Here is a 13,492-nt window from a genome sequence, read left to right on the forward strand (position 1 = left end):
TCACAAACATGTCTGTACTTTCTGTAGATTAACATCAGGTTTTAATGTTAAATATTGCTTTGATTATTGGTGCTGAACCACAGCTGCTCCTGGATGACTCTGAGAGGATCAGAACCACCATGCGGGACTTCAAGTTGGTTCTGGATGAGATCTCTGAAGTGTGTGACATGAGCACCCAGGAGGAGAGGCTGATGCTCAATGATCACCAAGTCCACAAAATGCAATGTAATATCATCACGCCACTGGAGGACATCCTGCATGCAGTTGCGGTAATCTTACTATAATTTAGGGAACTTTTGTTCTCTTGGCTTGTTGGTTTTCTTCTCCCTGGTGATTTGGCTAATTTCCACCAAACTTGGTACATTAATGAAGACTGTTCCCAGGATTCCCGTGCTGGATCGGTCAAGGCCCGGGTTAACAATGACCGCCATTGTGCGGTTGCCCAAAAGATTTCCAGTTGAAATTGGGCTACTGCTGGGTGAAGAAAAGGACAGTCCGTCCAGATGAAATGGAAGAGTGGAGTTAGAAAGATGGGAATGAGAGTCTGGACTTTGAATGTTGACAATATGACTAATGATATGATGGCAGAGTTAGCTAACATGATGGAAAGGAGAAAGAAAGATGTCTTGAGTGTACAAAAACCAAGTAGAAGGGAAGTAAGTTCAGGAGTGTTGGAGGTGGGTTTGAGTAGTTGTATCATGGAGAAATGGTGCTGGGTTCATTTAAAAGGAAGAGTGTGTTAAGAGTGTGTTGGAGGTTAAGCGAGTGTAAAGTTGGAAATTGAAGGGGTGATGAATGTCATCAGTGCATATGCCCCACAAGTAGGTTGTGAGACAGAAGAGATTTCTGGAGTAAGTTAGATGAAGTGGTGGAGAGCGAACCCAAGCATGACAGAGTGGTGATTGGAACGGACCTCGGTAGGCATGTCGGAGACAGGAACAGAGGGGATGAGGGAGTAACGGGTAAATATGGTCTAAAAGAGAGAAATAGAGATACGTGTTGCATTGCACAAGTATAAACTCGCCATAATTTCTCACTTCAGGTAGACAGGTCACAAAAGCCTGGAAAATTATCATATTCCATAAGGATATTTGTGGACACATTTAGCATTTTTCATTGTAGTTATGATCCATTTTTCATTGTTGTTGATGTCCTGTGTGGATCCACAGAAGAAACGGTATCCACTGCAGTGACGGCACTACACAGTTGCTCAGTTAACACTACAGGCTGCCACATTTGTTGACATGGATGAGTTGTAAAGTGAGAAATGTTGTCTGACACGTCAGCTTCCATTTTGACGCCAAACACACAGGCTTTGGACTCTTAGACGTGCTGTCTGCTGATGCTGTTCTCTATTTCACCCAGATTTTGATTTTTTTTGTTTTTGGCAGGCAGGATATAGATTTGCACAGAGTGAAACCTAACATGGAGCAAGTGTGAGAATTTCACATAATAAATATCCCAGCTGGATCTGAAACGGGAACATGGCATCCTTCCCGGATGACTGGCCCCAAAGATTCCAAACTCAAGAGCACACCACCTTTCAAGTGATTGTTGTTGGCTTGTAATTTCACCTTAAATAACCAGAATGTGCACATAATCAAGTAAATGATGATGTTTCTTATTTATTGTTATACCATCCTCATGTGTATATGTATGTATATATATATATATATGTATATACACTCAACAAAATTATAAACGCAACACTTTTGGTTTTGCTCCCATTTTGTATGAGATGAACTCAAAGATCTAAAACTTTTTCCACATACACAATATCACCATTTCCCTCAAATATTGTTCACAAACCAGTCTAAATCTGTGATAGTGAGCACTTCTCCTTTGCTGAGATAATCCATCCCACCTCACAGGTGTGCCATACCAAGATGCTGATTAGACACCATGATTAGTGCACAGGGGTGCCTTAGACTGCCCACAATAAAAGGCCACTCTGAAAGGTGCAGTTTTGTTTTATTGGTGGGGATACCAGTCAGTATCTGGTGTGACCACCATTTGCCTCATGCAGTGCAACACATCTCCTTCGCATAGAGTTGATCAGGTTGTCAATTGTGGCCTGTGGAATGTTGGTCCACTCCTCTTCAATGGCTGTGCGAAGTTGCTGGATATTGGCAGGAACTGGTACACGCTGTTGTATACGCCGGTCCAGAGCATCCCAAACATGCTCAATGGGTGACATGTCCGGTGAGTATGCCGGTCATGCAAGAACTGGGACATTTTCAGCTTCCAAGAATTGTGTACAGATCCTTGCAACATGGGGCCGTGCATTATCCTGCTGCAACATGAGGTGATGTTCTTGGATGTATGGCACAACAATGGGCCTCAGGATCTCGTCACGGTATCTCTGTGCATTCAAAATGCCATCAATAAAATGCAACTGTGTTCTTCGTCCATAACAGACGCCTGCCCATACCATAACCCCACCGCCACCATGGGCCACTCGATCCACAACATTGACATCAGAAAACCGCTCACCCACACGACGCCACACATGCTGTCTGCCATCTGCCCTGAACAGTGTGAACCAGGATTCATCCGTGAAGAGAACACCTCTCCAACACGATCTTGGAGGTGAACATGCTGGATGTGGAGGTCCTGGGCTGGTGTGGTTACATGTGGTCTGCGGTTGTGAGGCTGGTTGGATGTACTGCCAAATTCTCTGAAACGCCTTTGGAGACGGCTTATGGTAGAGAAATGAACATTCAATACACGAGCAACAGCTCTGGTTGACATTCCTGCTGTCAGCATGCCAATTGCACGCTCCCTCAAACCTTGCGACATCTGTGGCATTGTGCTGTGTGATAAAACTGCACCTTTCAGAGTGGCCTTTTATTGTGGACAGTCTAAGGCACACCTGTGCACTAATCATGGTGTCTAATCAGCATCTTGATATGGCACACCTGTGAGGTGGGATGGATTATCTCAGCAAAGGAGAAGTGCTCACTATCACAGATTTAGACTGGTTTGTGAACAATATTTGAGGGAAATGGTGATATTGTGTATGTGGAAAAAGTTTTAGATCTTTGAGTTCATCTCATACAAAATGGGAGCAAAACCAAAAGTGTTGCATTTATATTTTTGTTGAGTGTGTATATATATATATATATATATATATATATATATATATATATATATAAACTTGTATTGATGTGGTTTTCAGGTGGTGGATGCTACTGAAGCTGAGCTGAAGACTATGGAGAAGAATGTAGCAAAGATAGCAACTATTTTAGACTCTGTTGATAACTGTGGCGATTCTCCAACAGAGCAGCTTCACAACCTGCAGGTGAAGCAATGCAATCATAACAACCACTCATAAGTTTTCATATGCACTTTTTATATTATTTCATGTGCAAAATTAATTGAATGTGTGAGCCTGTGAGCATAAGCACTTCCTGACTCGACACCCAGCCCATGCAAGCACTGAACAGTGTGGATACCAGAACACATCCCTGATGAATGCCAGTATTCACTGGGAATAGTGCAGAGATTCATGTAATTCATGTCGTAGTACAGAAGCTTGAATCTTTGACTGGACTGGGTTGCTTGACGTGAGGACGTTTTGCTTCAAAGCGCAGAAGCTTCCTCAGCTAAAATTCTTGCTCTGGTAGTCTGACTTCTGTCTTGACTCTTGTAGAGAAGAATAAACAGAAGCCACAAAAGCTGGAGTCATTCATGTCATGTGTTGTACCCTGAAGGTGGTCCTGGCCAACATTCAGTCAATGCAAAGGACTTTGGAGGAGATGGAGAGATACAAAGGAGAACTTCACCTCCCTAAAAGAGTAGAGGAGAACCCAGTGGTCTTCTGCAGAGCCAGACTGCTCCTGCAGTCACTCCAAAATCTGGAAGGAGACGCCCACCAGCGAGCTATGCTGCTCAAGGTACAAAATTCCCAACAGAGATCGACTCCATGTTGCAAGCTCATTGGCTGAATAGAAGCATATAGTTTGTCCAGCTATAATGAGGGGGGCAAATCCTGGGTGCCCTATCTTCCACCCAGAGCAACGTGACCATTATTGCCAGTTTACGCCCAACAACATTGCAGTTTTCATGCTCATTCGCCCATGTTATTTCAATAATGAGTAGAATTGCACTCATCTGTGCACTCATGGGTGTGCTGATGGAAAAAAATTGGGTGTGGTCAGGCACATTGCTGTTGCTTTGGTATTGCCTGGCTTCAGGGTGAGTTGCACCATCAACCGACAAAATCCTAGACATTAGTTCAGATCTGGGAGCAGTTGCTGGTGCTACATGTTGCCGTATCCACCATACCATGGAACTGTGTTGAACCTTGGACAGCATCCACCCAGGCAGACAACTGCTCCGCATCTGAGTTTTCGTAAGTGATTAGAAAGTAATTCTAGGGGTGCCCAAGGATCCATCAAAGAGATCTAGTTGTTATGTTAGGTCAGTGATTACCATCCAAATCTCACAAGCATAGAGTGAGACAGAAAGTACCATCACCCAAACGACTTGGACATCTGCTCCCCTATAAAGTTATCGAAATTGACAAACACCTCTGTCCAGCGACCCTGAGACCTTCCCAGGTGCCTCTTATCTTAGTGGAGGAGGACCCAGAGACATAAATGTCACTGCTGAGATAAGTAATTTATCTCTACAAGTTTGATATTTTAACCACAAAAAGATACACTTCTGGTGGCCAAGTTCAGTAAGTCATTGAAAGCCTGGATCTTAGTCTTGCTTCAGGATAATCACAAACCCAGACATTCCTTGCTTGGCTTCTCAAGCCTAGAGTTTAGCACAGTGTGTCTGTGGCATTTAGAGGGTGCAAGATATGGGTTCATGTATATATGTATATATGTTCACCTTGCTTTTATATGCAGTTGAACACACCATTACTTCAAATATTTTTTTTAAGTATTGGACAAATGAAAAAACTTCACCTTATTGTTTCACTGCTTCACCTCAGGGAGCTTTGGTTGCCACCATCCAATGCCGCCCCATCACAGGTTGGTGTTGAGGCATAAATTCACTGAGAAATTTATGAGTCCGCTTTCTGTATACTAGAGTGTCCATGGTGCTCTGTCCATAAGGGAGTGGCAGGTGACATTCCAATTTGCATATTACATGTTGTATTCAAAACAGGTCTATGACCCAAGATGATATATCCAACTCATTTGCACCCAGTGCTCAACTTTGCACACTGATTATGTAGCCTCTAAATGACACAAAATGAGTTCGAGACACTTTCCGGACTGTGCGCTGCAGATTGTCATAGGGCCCTTTATGGCTGTATGAAAAGTGTCTCATTTTGAAGATTTTCGTTACAAAGTGCACTGAAGGTGGTGCCTTTTATCTTTGTGGCAGTGTCTGATTTCTCTTGTCTCATCTATTAAAGACCAGCATTAGCAAAGAGGAGGAAACTGAGGAAACCGATCTAGATGTTGCTATGGTCACTGCTCCTGCTCCTGATCCTCAGCATGACGAATCTCCAGGCAAATTTGTCAAGGTGAAAACAGGCACGATGACATACAATCGCTGACTAAATCGACAACATCCATGTGGCATTTACCTTTTAAATTAAATCATTTTGGAATATAAAATAAATCACCAGTTTAATCATCTGAGGAAACTGGAGCATTTTACAAATGGTCCATTTGCATGAGAAGAATTGAACAAATAAGACGAGATCTCCCTCAGTAAATGGCAATGAAATGTCTTTTTTTTAATGCAATATCACACTAACTGTAAGTCAACACTTAAACCCCCTTATCACTAAAAGCAGACGGTTTTTGTGGTGTCTAACTCCGAGGACGATGAGGAAGATGATGATCATCATTCATCATCCTCTGATACTCTAACATGCAGTACTCCAGAGGTAAACCACAACATGACAATATATTTACAGCCGACTCGAGCATGTGTTTGGCTGCAAATCAGCAGTTTCACTCCAAAAGGTGCTGCAGTTGGTATCAAACATGAGGTCATAGTGTCGACTTTTTTGCTTTTGACTGCAAAAACATTCCGACTATACAACATTTTAAATATCTGCATTGGAAGTAATATTTTAACAATATGTGGAAAATGGTGTTTTCTATAAAAATATACCAAACCTTTGTCATAAAATTTTATATAACTTTCAAAGTTGTGTATTTGTAAAAACTAATGCAGATGAGACACCATTGTTAATTTGGGCTACAAAATTAATTTTTACTACCCCCAAAACAGAATAAGTTGTGATTGTATGGAAAATGCAAAAAAAAAAAAAAAAAAGTCTTGTTTGCGTTTATTTTGACTTTTATTTCTTTGCAGACAGTATGAACCCAAGAATTTTCATGTTTTTTTTTTTTTTCATTTTTTTTTTCAAGTTCATTTTGTTTATATACTAGGGGAGGTATGACCACTACCTTTGCACCCCCCCCCCCCCAGGACTAAACCAAACCAACTTTTTTAGGTTCCTTAGATGACCCCAAAACAGAATCGGGATGTTCCCAAAAATAAGAACTGGCCTCAAGCCAGTTATCCAAGATGGCCACCAAAATATGGTTTTTCACTAAAACACCTTTAAACAACATATAAACAACTTAAATATCACAGAGATTCAATGGGAAGACATTGCAGGTCACAGCAAACTTATTTGTGCCTAAACTAAATTCATTCATGTGTTTAAGATTCAAAATGGCGTCCAAAATGGCCACCAATAAACCATTATCATTGAATCTCTGTGATATTTAAGTTGTTTATATGTTATATAAAGGTGTTTTAGTGAAAAACCCTATTTTGGTGGCCATCTTGGATAACTGGCTTGAGGCCAGTTTTTATTTTTGTGAACATCCTGATTGTGTTTTGAGGTCATCTAAGGAACCTAAAAAAGTTGGTTTGGTTTAGTCCTGGGGGCGGGGGGGGGGGGGGCAAAGGTAGTGGTTGTAGCCCCCCTAGTAATATTCATCCATTCTTGCATTTCAGGCCTGCAACACATTCCAAAAGAAGTTGGGACACAAAAGTACAGTATATCCCAGTTTGCAATGCTGCCATTCCTTCTCACATCACTTAAGATGTTTTGGCAATAAGGATACCATGCAATTAAACATTTTAGGTGTTATGTTCTTTCTGCAAACACATCTTAAGGTGTGCAACAGTACAGGTTGGGCAGTCCAGTACCCGTGTCTTTTCTTCTGCAGCCATGCCTTTGTAATGTGTGCAGAATGTCATTTTGCAAAAATGCATGGACGTCCCTTGAAAAAATGTCAACTTGAAGGGAGCATATGTTGCTTTAAATGCTCAATGTACTTTGAGAGAGGTATTTTTTTTTATGTAAATCTGTATTGTAGTGCTTGACAAAGGTTTTCTAAAACAGTCCCTTGTTCGTGTGGTTATACCAGCTATTGATGAATGACTGTTCTTGATGCTTTGCTATCTGAGGGATTGGAGATCACTAGTGTGCTCCTTGCCCTTTATACCCTGAAATTCTTCCAAATTCCATGATTCATTTCATGATATTTTTCACAAATCCCTTCCAGTTGTTCTTTAAGGAACATTGTTTTTAAACATTTCAATAATTTTCTTACACATTTGTTGGTAAACTAGAGATCCTCTTCCCATTCTGCTTTTGCACCAAATTATAATTGCAATCAGCTGTTTGAAATAATATAATTAATTATTATAATTATTTTTTTTCCTTATTACTAGCCCTAAATTGCTCTATCACAACTTTTATGGGGGAGGGATGGGGAGGGGGTGTTGCAGGTCTGAGATGCAGGAATGGATGTATATAAACAAATTAAATAAAGTTGACCCAACAAACTGATTTCTTTTTATTTTTTGGTATTGCATTTTCCATTATGGTCCCAACCATTTCTGAATTGGGTTGTAAATTTTTCCAGTTATTTAAATGCAAGATTTACGCACTAATGTGCAATATGTGCTGTTGTGGGTATTAGGACATTTGTTCAGGTTTGAGCAGTCTTGATCTGTTGGTGCCATTTTAACAGAATTAATACTTTTTTCTGAACACACCTTCCAATAAAGAGTGGACCTCTGTTTTGGAGTGAAACTACAATTAATAAGCTTCTTTTTCTCATTTTCCCTGCTTTACTCATGACTTGATTGACTTACGAGCGGTGACTGAGAAGTTTTGGGTGGGACCCTGAAAAAGCAGGGTGTGGTTCTCTATATTCTTGCATTCTGAGAAACCAACATTTCTTGACAATATGTGAATTTTTGACTCATTGGGTGCAATGTTGAGAAACGTTTGTTTCTCATTATGCAAAAATGGAGAGCCGTACCCTACTTTTTCTGGGTCAGGCATAAAACCTCTCAATCGCCCCTTGTAACTCTCTTAATCATGATAATTTCCACCCATGTTGGTGTGGAGGACTTTTGTTGATCTTTGCAAACTCTACAGCTTTGACGCTTCCCAACGATGTTGCACAATAACACCTGGCAGCCATAGTGGATTAAAACCAAGACATAAAGGTGCCGTTTGGCATGAACATTAGGTAATGACTGGAAGAACGAGGTCATGGATACAAAAGGCAGAAATGAGGTTCTTCTGTGAGGTATCCAGGCTTACACGTAAGAACAAGGTGAGAATCTCAAATCTCCGGTTAGAACATGGAATAAAGCCGCTGCCAGTGTTTATTGCTTAATACCATTGAGTGACGTGAATGAGAGTCTTCAACTTCCCATAGGTGGGGTACCAGTCCATCACAGGTTACTTCCTCAGCCAATCTTCAACCAATATGTAGACCTGGATTCAATTCTCCATTTCGCCACATCCTACCTATGTGGCCATTGATAAGACACTTCATCTGTGTTGTCCCAGTGCATTGTAGGCTACTTTCAGAGTGAAGTCCAGTACCAGTTTACAACAGCATGGACTGGGACATTAGACATGAAGTATTGTATCAAAGGTACCATAGGTCATGGTGGTGGCAATCCCTTGGTCTTGAGGAAGATTCTCTTGGTCGATTCTTGTAAATGATGGTGGAATTCTACATCTAGGGCCAATCTAGAGATGCCTTTGCATGGGTTCCTTTAATGTGGGAATGTCTGTGCACGCCAACAAACACACCATCCTCGATCCTTAGCTTGGTCCAATGGCTGGGAAACTTCCAGGTGATCTGGGTCAGAGAACCTGCTGCAGCCTTCATCCACCTTCACAGCCATTGGGTTGCAAGCCATCACCTCCTCTGCCTGATCCGCCTTTGAGGACTTCGTTTCACCAAAGCCCTATTATAATAAACAGTAATGTAATTATGATCCCTGTAAGGTAAAGTTTTGTATAATGCAGAGGGTGATCAGTGCACATGTTCTTTTAGGCGTCCGAGAATTTGTTTTCATGTTCAGGGTTCCTGCTGGGCTTTCATGGTTCCCCTACCAGCCACAGGGTAGGGGAACCTATTCCGCTGAGCTACCAGCACTAGGCCTGTTCACTGCATCTGTTCTGCCAGTTCAATTTTATCTAATCTAATCTAAGAATGAAATTGATTCAGCCTACATACCTACAGTAGTCTTGTTGGGAATAACAAACTTGTTAAGAAGTAATCGGAACGCATCCTGATATAAGGAAGATGTGACTCCTTGATATCTTCCCTGGTGATCCTGGTCAGATCTTCCGCCTGTTGTCTCTGTCTCCCTTATTATCTTACCCACGACTGCAGCTCACCTATGTGAAATTACGCAAACCCCCCAAAAAAGGTGTAATCCACCATGGCCATGCCTATCACATGACTGTGACATCATATGGGAAGCGTCTGTATTGATGTGTTTTTTGCTGCCTGGTGCATTCACTTTGGTGCTGTCAGAAACAGCTGCTTGACACGCGTCGCTCCTCAGTGACCCGTCCTTTCAAACACACACAACCTCCTCCTCTCCAATGAATTATTTTGCATTTATTAATGTGCTCCATTCATCAGGACCCAGAGAAGACTCTTCACATTTCAGATGTGCTCCCTGAGGATGTCGCTGAAATCATGCAGCTGTCTGACTTGAAGGTGAACTGACTGATTTCTTTGGTTTTTGAGCATTTTAGACATTTAGCCTTTGTTGGTTCTGATGCAGATTTCTGCTTTGCACCAGTCGATATTTCAATCTTTAAAATTCCATCAATAATAAACAGTAATGTAATAATGATCCCTGTTAGATAAAGTTTGTATAATGCAAAGGCTGATCAGTGCGTGTGTTCTTTTAGGCGTCAGAGAATTTGTCAGGATGCTTCCGTTCTGAAGTGGATCCGAGCTTTGTCGATGCTGGATCTGTGAAGACTGGACTTGAGTCCATGGAGTCCGGATGTGAGATTGTGGAAATCAGATTAACGTCACAAGAATCCAGAAGTGGTTCTGAGATGTTTCATGAAGAACTGCATCCTGAAAGTGTGTCGATCAGACCATCGATCACTGCAGGTGTCCTGACGGATCACAGCCAGTCTACTGGTGCAGCTTCACCGGATCAAAGCACGGCGCCGAAACGTGATGCGTGCACACGCCAGGCAGCGGCTGCCGTGGAGGGCACGAGGCTCATTCCTGCAAGACCGACGACCCCATTCACCCGAGCGCTCGATGAGCTGATGGACGATGGAGATGAACATCAGTCTGGTTCTGTAAGTGCACCGGGAAGAAAGAAAATGTTCCATTGTGAAATGTTTTGCTCCATGTGTACTAGGACCGTGTCACTGGTTTCATCGTTTTGGCTCCATGGATCACCGCCATGAAATTCAATTCCATTTACGACATGCAGCTCCTCCTAAACTGCTGGATTTCAAAGAAACTTCATGCGATAGTAGAACAGTGTATGAAGATGATGTCCATGAAGGAAAATAACTTCTGTCGCGCATTTTCAAGGGGGAAGATTTGTCCATTACCATATTTTACTGACTATAACTCAGTGGGGATTTTACTAGACTGGGAGGTCCTGCGACTTATACTCTAGTGCGACTTGTATACCAAAAATTCACTGGATTATTATTTATGTTGGGCTTTTCCAGGAATCAACGTAATAAACAACAATAAAGGTACACTACAACAATGTATAAAATTCCCAATAAAAGTGCAAATTAAAAAAATCTAATTAACTCGTGTTTTGACATCCACCAAGGACTGTTTCTGTGAAGTCTCTCAGTTGTCCAGGTGGTTTCCATAGTAGAGAAGCTTGAATCTTTGACTGGACTGGGTTGCTTGACACGAGGACATTTCACTTCAAATCACAGAAGGCTAAGAAATCTTAGCCAGAGAGAAGAAATGGTTTGAGAGAGGAGTGAAGGAGGTATTGTATGTGAAACAGTTGAAACCCAGCCTTAACCAGGGAGGGGATCTGAGACATGCGTTGTCCCCTGTTTACAATGGGGTACTCAGGTCAAAGCAGTTTCAGTCTTTTGTTCATGGTAATGAGTCATTCACGTCATCAGGAGACTCATCAGGAGAGGCGTCAATCCCACCGTTAGGAGGGACAGCTACCCTGTCATTAGGAGGGTGCTAACTAGAGCACAATAGGTGCTAATTAAAGCAATTGTTTAGTCACTAGCCAATAGCAGTCTGCCTCTCGGTAGGAGGGGTCTGGTTAGGTTTAAAACTCCAGATTTTGTGGCTTCTGTTTGTTCTTCTCTACAAGAGTCAAGACAGAAGTCAGACTACCAGAGCAAGAATTTTAGCTGATGAAGCTTCTGCGATTTGAAGCGAAACGTCCTTGCATCAAGCAACCCAGTCCAGTCGAAGATTCTCTACTATGTCCACCAAGGACGTAATAAAATCATCTGCATTTATTTATTTATTTATTTGACCATTAGTAGGATTACGGCAAAACTACTGCATGGATTTTGACGAACTTTTCACCACAGGTAGTAGTGCAGCAGATAACAGAATATTTGCAGAGGAATCCTTCAAATCCAGTTACAAGCACCGTTTGATTGTGTATACCTTTTGGTTCATATTTTAGAGAAATAACATTAGCCATTTGAATTTTCAGTAGGGGGCCAAGTAGGGGTCAATTGAAGAACTGCATAGGGGTAAAAAAAAGTTCCAATAATATTGAAAGTGATACCACATTATGTGTCTGATCACAAAGATTCCTAAAAGGTATCATTTGGACTATCTGTGACTGAATGTTCTGGAGTTATGGGGTAAAAACAGCAAGCATGGCGACAGAGGTCACTTTCAGTTTGTACAGGGGTCAAAACTTAAAGTTGCTGCAATTATGGTAAAACATGATGCAAATTCTCCCCCTCTAGCTGCCACCTTATCATGGTGGGGGAGTTTGCGTACCCAGAGGATCCTAGGAGCTATGTTGTCGGTGGCTTTGTGCCCCTTGTAGGGTCTCCCAAGGCAAACAGGTCCTAGGTGACGGGTCAGACTAAGGGCAGTTCAGAACCTCCATGACCAGTAAAAAAAATCAAGGACCGAGATGTTGTCCGGTATGGCGGAGCCGGGGCCCCACCCTGGAGCCAGGCCTGGGGTTGGGGCTCGCGTACGAGCGCCTGGTGGTCGGGCCTTAGCACATGGGGCCTGGCCGGGCTCAGCCCGAAAGAGTGACGTGGGCCCACCCTCCTGTGGGTTCACTACCTGCAGAGGGGGCCATGGGGTTGGGTGCAGAGAGGATTGGGTGGCGGTTGAGGCCGGTGGTCCGGCAGCCCGGTCCATGCTCACAGCCCCTGGCTGTTGGGATGTGGAATGTCACCTCGCTGGGGGGGAAGGAGCCTGAGCTTGTGCGGGAGGTTGAGAGATACCGACTAGAGATAGTTGGGCTCACCTCCACGCACAGCTTGGGCTCTGGTACCCAACTCCTGGAGAGGGGCTGGACGCTTCATTTTTCTGGCGTTGCTCACGGGGAGAGGTGGAGAGCTGGGGTCGCATTGCTTGTTGCTCCCCAGATAAGTCGCCATGTGTTGGAGTTCACTCCAGTGAACGAGAGGGTCGCGTCCCTACGCCTTCAGGTTGGGGACAGGTCTCTCACCGTTGTCTCAGCCTACGGGCCGAGTGGCAGTGCAGAGTACCCGACCTTCCTGGAGTCCCTGGGAGGGGTACTAGATAGCGCTCCGACTGGGGACTCCATTGTTCTCCTGGGGGATTTCAATGCCCACGTGGGCGGTGACAGTGAGACCTGGAGGGGGGTGATCGAGAAGCACAGCCTCCCCGATCTGAACCCGAGTGGTGTTCAGTTGTTGGACTTCTGTGATAGTCACAGTTTGTCCATCACAAACACCATGTTCGAGTACAAGGGTGTCCATAAGTGCACGTGGCACCAGGACACCCTGAGCCGGAGGTCGATGATCGACTTTGTAGTGGTATCATCTGACCTTCGGCCACGTGTCTCGGACACTCGAGTGAAGAGAGGGGCAGAGCTGTCGACCGATCACCACCTGGTGGTGAGTTGGATCCGCCAGGAGGGGAGGAAGCCAGTCAGACCTAGCAGGCTCAAACACATCGTGAGGGTCTGCTGGGAATGACTGGCGGAACCCTCTGTCAGCGAGGTCTTCAACTCTCACCTCCGGGAGAGCTTCTCCCAGATCCCGGAGGAGGTTGGG

The 13,492-nt window shown here is 43.4% G+C and overlaps 1 protein-coding gene across 6 annotated transcripts in view; it reads left to right on the forward strand.

Annotated features, from left to right (window-relative positions):
- LOC117503180 (nesprin-2) overlaps positions 1 to 13,492 on the forward strand; it is a 189,943-nt gene that overhangs the window by 82,516 nt on the left and 93,935 nt on the right. For 4 of the 6 annotated variants that reach the window (XM_034162379.1, XM_034162376.1, XM_034162377.1 and 1 more), the window contains 7 exons: positions 84 to 269; positions 3,179 to 3,301; positions 3,714 to 3,896; positions 5,375 to 5,485; positions 5,759 to 5,854; positions 9,894 to 9,971; positions 10,169 to 10,576. In XM_034162379.1, coding sequence (XP_034018270.1) covers positions 84 to 269; positions 3,179 to 3,301; positions 3,714 to 3,896; positions 5,375 to 5,485; positions 5,759 to 5,854; positions 9,894 to 9,971; positions 10,169 to 10,576 — 1,185 coding nt within the window. The remainder of the gene's footprint in view (positions 1 to 83; positions 270 to 3,178; positions 3,302 to 3,713; positions 3,897 to 5,374; positions 5,486 to 5,758; positions 5,855 to 9,893; positions 9,972 to 10,168; positions 10,577 to 13,492) is intronic. The other 2 variants (XM_034162374.1, XM_034162375.1) reach the window with 2 other exon arrangements.

The sequence above is a fragment of the Thalassophryne amazonica genome, chromosome 21 (assembly GCF_902500255.1).
Source record: "Thalassophryne amazonica chromosome 21, fThaAma1.1, whole genome shotgun sequence".
Taxonomy (NCBI): Eukaryota; Metazoa; Chordata; class Actinopteri; order Batrachoidiformes; family Batrachoididae; genus Thalassophryne; species Thalassophryne amazonica.